The sequence below is a fragment of the Triticum urartu genome, chromosome 4 (genome assembly GCF_003073215.2).
Source record: "Triticum urartu cultivar G1812 chromosome 4, Tu2.1, whole genome shotgun sequence".
In the NCBI taxonomy this organism is placed as follows: Eukaryota; Viridiplantae; Streptophyta; class Magnoliopsida; order Poales; family Poaceae; genus Triticum; species Triticum urartu.
This window is the reverse complement of record NC_053025.1, coordinates 42,589,714-42,596,850: the sequence shown is the minus strand read 5'-3', so window position 1 is coordinate 42,596,850 and position 7,137 is coordinate 42,589,714. Positions and strand designations below refer to the sequence as shown.

The window sequence follows — 7,137 nt, the reverse complement described above, 5'->3', positions numbered from 1 at the left end:
GCGCCGGTCTTCGTCATGCTGTCGGGTTCTTCGCCTACTTCGAGCACCGCCGCCGCCGCTCTTCTTTGGCCACCGCCGCCGCTACCCACGTAGCCGCCCGTCCACCTCCTCCGACATGGCGTACAACTTGTGCAGGTCCTCGTCTATGCATGCCCGGTGCTGGCAACACCGATGCGTGCCTTCGTCCACGACGTTTCCCCAGGCCTGGCAAGCCTGTTGTGGTGCTTTGTCAACTTCGTCTTCGTCCGTCTACACATGCCCGGTGCTGGCAACACCGGTGCGTGCCTTCGTCTATGATGTGTCCCCGGGCTTGGCAAACCCGCCGCGATGTGTCGTCAACAACGTCTTCTTTCCGGCGCACCACTACTTCAACACCACTGCGCCCATGCTAACTCGGCGCCCTCTTGCGCCCGCGGCTCCACGGCGACATCCTCGACACCGGCTCCCCGACTCGACATCGACCACGACATTCTTCGCGCAGCTACCTCAACCACGGCTACACCACCCTCGGCACTCGGCTACATCGACAAACGGCAGAAAGGGCTACCGCCTGCTTGAGCAACCTCGTTGGTTTCCACTCCAGCCACGACTCCGCGATGCGTCGACCGTTACGACTATGGGGGGAGGGGTGTCCGTCGGCTTGCCTTCAGATTCTTCTCCAGTCTCACCGTCTGCGTCGCTACCGTTGTGACTGCGGGCGATGTTGAGTAACGTGATTGTATTAGGAAACATAGGTTAGACTAGGAAATATTCTGGCTTGCCTTGTACTCCAAGTAGATCATGTACTCCTATATATATGCCCACGAGGCTCAAGCAATACAATGAACTATTTCACCAAATCCTTCTCTCCCTTCTAACAGTCTCGAATGAAACTCTTTTTATATATGGGTGTGGAGGATTGGACTCACCATTCAGCTAGCCCCCCAAAAAAGTGGATCGACCTCCTCTGTCGCTCCCGCGGGCGACAGGGGAGGCCTCCCGCCGCCGCTGGTCCCCGTCCCCCCTCTTCCTCCAGTCCCCTCGCCGCCGCCCAGGCGCGCCGGCCGGCGAAGCCTGCCTGGCGTGGGCGGCGGCGGGACGCCTCTTCCCTTCGCCGTTTGGCTGGCACGGGACGGCCAGATCGATGGAAGGCATTGGGCTAGCGTGGGGCATGGCGGCGTGGCAGCGGGCGCTCCTGGCGGCGGCGTGCGGTCGGTGCGACGACGCTATGGTGGAGTTCTCGCGGCGCGGTATGCGGTTGCGCCGCCATTGATGGGGCTCGTTGGTTTCGCTCTGGCGGCCAGCGAGGGCTGGATCCCGGGGCGGCGGCCCCGGACGGCGGAGGTTATGTCGGTGGCTGTGGTCTCGTGACGGGAACGGATCTGGGTGAAGACCTGCTCACGGCTGTTGCCGAGGCCGGCGATGGCGGCACTTTTCGGTGTCGTTCCCTTGTTGAAGGCATCACTGTTGAGAAGTTCCAGGACACTATCTGCTACCTCCGAGGGAAACCCTAGATAAGTAGATCGGATGACGGCGGCATTATTGTGTCGTTTTCCTCCTGTGGCGTCATTCTTGAAGGTGTACACGGGCTCGAGGGACCAGTGGACAAAATAATTGGTGGAGCGGTGCTTCATCCTGCACATTAATGGTGGCGTTTCTCGGCGGCGTGGCGTGGTGAAGACTCGGCGTCCGATGTGTGGCGAGGGACTCGCGCAGGAGGGTGCTGTTATTAGGCGCCGTGGTGGCGTCGATGGCAGAGAGGCCGGACAAAGTGGTGCAGCAGTACACACTGAAGATGGATTGGTGACAGGTGGCTGCGGCGGCCTCATATCCGGCAGGCGTCCTGGTTGAGGAGTGCGCCGGACTGGTAGGTGCCCCATACCCGGCAGGCGTCCTGGTTAGGACCTCAGGTCTTGAATGTTTAAGTTTGGCTGCGATGTCTGTTTGGTATTAGGCCCAGACTATCAGCGCCCCTTCATCAATTGGATAGGAGTAGCGACAGTTGTTGCATAGACGATAGCTTAGTCTTACTGTTGTATCACTTGTAAGGTCTTATGAAAATAATTAATAAAGCGGTCGTATGCATTGTCTAGATGCAGAGGCCGGGGGTCTTCCTTCTTTTCTAAAAAAAATATGGATGTGGAGGCTGCTCAAGTCTTTTTCCGGCCGTGCTATGGTGGCAGCGGGGATCGACGATGGGCAGAGACAATTAGGTTGAAGATCTTGCCCTTCGACCTCGTACTCCCTCGGTCCGAAAAAAAATATCTCAAACTTGTCTTCAAATTAAAATTTGTTTGTTTAACGGGCGTTGTGGTGATTCCTCTCAAGGGAAAAACGGAACGAGATTCATCATTGTCGTCCGAGTATATATGCACAAATGCGAGTAAGAACAAAAAACTCTTTCTTTGATCAATTCTTTCGGCATGTACACAAACTAATTAAAGAATGGTGTTATAAATCGATCAATTCCTTGGCCTCAAAAATATTCTCATCGAAGAGATCTCTCCCCAGAAGAGCCCGCCCTCGTTGTTCGGAGCCTCAACTCATACGACCTCGTAGATGACGACCTGCGCGGTGTCGAAGCCGAACCGCGGCTGGACGACGCCGGCGCCGAGAGCTCCCGAGGCTGCGAAGGGCCGGAAGCCAGCCGCCACGTCCTCGCCACCGTCAAAGCCGGCTGCCCTCCGATCCGTCGTGGCGGCCTCGGCGGCGCCCGATGACGACGAGGAGGTGGACTGCGGCGGCTTGTAGTACATGCGCGCCGTCTGCGGGCAGTGGGAGTGGAACCTGGCGGCGATGCGCACGCCCATGTCCAGCAGCTCCACGTACTTGGACATCTCGATGCGTTCCGCTGCCGCCGGAACAAGGAGGAGTGGCTACGGGGAGCTCGTCGTCGGGGATGCGTGCTGCGTGTGCTTGGGATGGCACGGGAGAGACGGAGGAACGGCCGGGAGGTTAAATACTGGGCGAGGAGGCAGCTGGGAAACGGGAGGCTCGTGGCCTCGTGGGTTTCGCGGTGGCTTCTGCGGTGCGGTTGCGGTGAGAAGTTGACGCAAACGTGCCCCCTGGCTTCCGGGCTGGGTCTGCGGGGGAAGAAAAATAACGGTGCATGTGCTTTTGACCTGGGCGTGGGCGATTAATCGCGACGACCACGTAAAGGGGAGCGTGGTCGCGACGCACTCGGCTGTGAACTACTAGTGGGGCTTGAGGTGCACGCACCCACCGCAGGCCGCAGTGTGGACTGAGCTGGCGGACGCGCGCGACAATTTCTTGCGTCCCGGTACGTTGGCGTATGTGTTCGCCTCGTTCACCGCTCGGCGGCCAGCGTCCGGGGCCGTGAATCAAAGCAACTCACGCTATACATTACCTATTTCTTAATTAATTAACGTTTCAAAATTTTGGAAAAATTGTGGTGTTACAACAATGTTCTTTCGTGGTGGTTTTTTATTTTAGGACTCAACTACAAATCTGATGTCCCCTCACAAAAAAAAAGAATAATCATAGCAAATCGAACGTTTTTCATGACAATTTATTTTTGCCAAGGATGACAAGTTTAGTTGGGAAGCATGGTAAATTCGTCCCAGTTCGGTTTTTTTGCCAGAACATTGTCATGTTTGTAAACTAAATGTGTCATCTTCACACCAACATAAATTGACATAAAAACGTTCAATTTGCCATGCTTAAAAATCTGACAACAGATCTTTCAGCATTACCATTATTTATTATCCTTTGATTGTGTGTACACAATTTTTTTTAGAAATATATACCTAGAGGAGTGCCTCATATCTGGTGTTTATGAAGAAAAACACGAGCCACTATAAAAGAAGGACAAACTTGAAACACAAACAACCTCTCAAAAATAAAATTATGTCGAAGACCTTCCGGACAATCTTTTTCCTTCATTGTTCGCCGCTCACTGATGCTTAAGATTGCACTAGAAAGGCAGTAAGGAAGACGAACACCTACAAACGATTCTGTTCACACAAGGTTTTAAATACCGCAATAACCACTCGTCACTACCAACGAGATCTATAAACCACTAAAAGAACTTCGGTTCGCTCCAATGCTTGTAGTCGTCGCTAGGTGGTCCACAGATCTGGTTCTAATTTTTATTATCTTCGGTGTTCCTTGTACTACCATGATTGAGAGTGAATAGATTGAAAGTTTTCTCGCAAATAAAAAAAAACATTGGTTGGAAGGGCACCCAAGGAGAGCAATCTTGCAATCCTTCACCACCAAATCGGAGTGCCGAAGAAACAGAACCTCATCATGGAATACATCATAAGTTAGCTAACTGCTTTCCTCGATCGACACATCAACTATCAAGATCCAAAAGGAACAATAGTTCATCCAAACTATGCTATTCCACCAAATTATAATTTTGTTTGCCTATGTTTGAACAAGACCTTCGATGCACGCAGGGGCAAATCCAGTGGGGTGTCATGGGTGCCATAGCGCCTCCTCTAAAAATGCAAATAATTTATAGTGTATATTTAGCACTAATCGACTAACAACTTTATGTTATTGTGTGGCTTGTTAACGTTATAATGATGTTTAAACCAAATTGTGTTTATTTATAGTGTATTTTCACATATTTGAAAATTATTTTATTGAAGTTATATTGTCTATGCATTAGAGCATCTACAGCTGGGCTGCCCAAACCTACCTCAAACGCCCAGGCGGACGGTCGGGTCACTGACCGGTCATGAAAATGTGACCCAAACAGGCACCTCAAATAGAGCTCAAACACCTGGGCTGACCGGCTGCCCTTATATCTTGCCTAAATATGAAGTAGATATGAGGGCGCCCGGCCGCGTCCGTCACGTCGGACCCGGCCCATGTTGGCCCACTCGACCTCACATATATTCATGCCCATCCGCTCGCGGGACCAAACCCTAGTCACTTCACTTCATTCTTATCCGCTACCCAAGCTCCATCCGGCCTTCTCTGGCATGGCGGGCAGCGGATCCGAATCCTTAACCTCCAGATCCGTCGACTCTAAGCTCATCCCACGCGGCCCCGAGGAGGAGATGGCCATCCGGTATGCGCTCCGTCGTTCCCGGGAGAAGGCCCGTGCGAGGCAAATCTCGGACTTCTTCCGTCGGAAATCCACGGCAGATCTAGGTAGACCGTCGTTGCCTCACTGGAGGCGGTGCGGTCCGTCTGGCGTTGAACACGATGGCAGACGCGCAACCCCTCTGTTGGCTCGTCGAGGCCATCAACGCACCATTGGCGCCGTCCGACGCCAACATGGTGCGGCGTGCCCACCGTGCGAGGCAGCGGCAGCCCTCGCGGCGGTGGACGTCGGCAAGGCGGAATCGCATTCTCCGGCGCTCCGTATGGTGCACCAGTCCGGCCGAGCGCCGCCACCACGTCGTGGTGGATGTCGCCGGCTCATCTCAGGACGGATACATCATCGATCTGACGTCCACCGGCACCGTTCGGGTTCCGCGCTTCGAACTCCGACGAGGAAGAGTAGGGCATGAAGATGGCGGCGCCTTAAGTCCCATGCCCTACTCTACCCTACCGGCGACCGGACCAACACTATGGGGAGCGCAGCCAGCCGTCGGACATGGGCACGGCGGAACCGGGTGAACTCCGCCTAGATTAGGTTTTACGTTGCATGTAATAATATGGATTTGAGTTTTCTAATTTAAGGCGTCCGGTTGTAGAATCAAATATTTATGGCGTGACCGGTCACTGTGCGCGGACGCGTCCAGTCGCGTCCGCGGGCGTTTGAAGGGTCGGATTTGTGAGATCCATTGTAGATGCTCTTATTTATTTATAAACCGTAGCACCCCCGATCATTTATTCCTAGGTTCGCCACTAAATTGTGTATTCTCCGGTTCTTGTCCATCAGTATTTGCAATGGGGGCAACTCAACATCCTCTGATAGAATCTGTGCATTCCGAAGCCGGTCAATCGATGGTGGCAGACTTAGAGAAATCTAGACGAGATTCATGTTTGTTGTCAATATGACAAATGCACAAATTAATATAAGTAGTAATCAGGAACGAAAATTCTGTATTTGATCAATTCCAGCACGGTCACAAACTAACAAAAGAATGATCAATCAACTCATTGGCCGCCAAAAAAATCTCATCAAAGAGATCTCTCTCCTTTTAGAAGTCCTCGCCGTTGTTCATTTCAATCCCTCGACTCATACGACCTCGTAGATGAGGACCTGCGCGGTGTCGAAGCCGAACCGCGGCTGGACGACGCCGGCGCCGAGAGCTCCCGACGCGGCGAAGGGCCGGAAGCCAGCAGCCACGTCCTCGCCGCCGCCAAAGCCGGCCGCCTTCGTCCGATCCGTCGGCGCGGCCTCGGCGGCGCCCGACGTGGAGGCGGACTGCGGCGGCTTGTAGTACATGCGCGCCGTCTGCGGGCAGTGGGAGTGGAACCTGGCGGCGATGCGCACGCCCATGTCCAGCAGCTCCACGTACTTCGACATCTCGATCGATCGATATATTCCTCCTCTGTCGCCGGGGAAGAAGCAAGCTAGGAGGAGCAGTGGCTATGGGGGATGCGCGCTGCGTCGTGCGCTTCGGGTGGCACGGAAGAGACGGAGGAATGGCCGCGGAGGTTATATACTGGGCGAGGCTTGGGCGAGGAGGCAGCTGGGAAACGGGGGCCTCGTGGATTTCGCGGTGGCTTCTGCGGTGCGGTGCGGGTGCGGTGGGAAGTTGACATAAACGTGGCCCCTCCTCTCCGGGCTGGGTCTGCGGGGGCAAGTGGTTGGGGTGGAAACGGCCGGACTAGTGGTGCAACGGTGCATGCGCTTTTGACCGGGGAGTTGAGGTTGCCGTCGCCCGACGACCACGTAAAAGGGGCAGCGTGACGGCGACGCACTCAGCCGCGAACGGGCTGGGCGCAGTGTGGAGTGGGCTGGCGGCCGCGCGCGACCGTTTCTTTCTGCCGTGCGTTTGCTCCTTCTGCGGCCGTCTCTTTCTTTCACCGCTCGCTCACCGTTCGGGTCCGTAAAAGGCAGCCGGGACTAGTCCTGGCCATCTCAGGCCCGGCCCTGTCGGCCCACCCAGGCCCGGCCCTAAAATCCAGAGGCCGTTTTCTTTTCTCTCCACGTGAGATGGACTCGCGAAAAGGCGCTACTCTCTCTCTCTCTCTCTCTCTTTCTCAGCAAGCAAGTAGTGAAGGGAATCC

General features: G+C 54.7%; 2 protein-coding genes across 3 annotated transcripts; both read right to left on the bottom strand.

Moving 5' to 3' along the window:
- Positions 1-2,363: 2,363 nt before the first annotated feature.
- Positions 2,364-2,919, bottom strand: LOC125553492. Its single transcript, XM_048717265.1, has one exon. The coding sequence runs from the start codon at positions 2,814-2,816 to the stop codon at positions 2,523-2,525; it is 294 nt and encodes a 97-aa protein (XP_048573222.1). The 5' UTR covers positions 2,817-2,919; the 3' UTR covers positions 2,364-2,522.
- LOC125553493 lies at positions 2,364-6,547 on the bottom strand. Of its 2 annotated transcripts, XM_048717267.1 has the most exons (2): positions 6,164-6,547; positions 2,364-2,546 (listed from the first exon to the last, which is right to left on the bottom strand). In XM_048717267.1, exons 1-2 carry the CDS (start codon positions 6,428-6,430, stop codon positions 2,523-2,525), a joined length of 291 nt encoding a protein of 96 aa, XP_048573224.1. In that variant the 5' UTR covers positions 6,431-6,547; the 3' UTR covers positions 2,364-2,522. The 2 variants fall into 2 exon arrangements, with proteins under 2 accessions (XP_048573224.1, XP_048573223.1); XM_048717266.1 differs by lacking the exon at positions 2,364-2,546 and having other exon boundaries at positions 5,977-6,546.
- Positions 6,548-7,137: the final 590 nt, after the last annotated feature.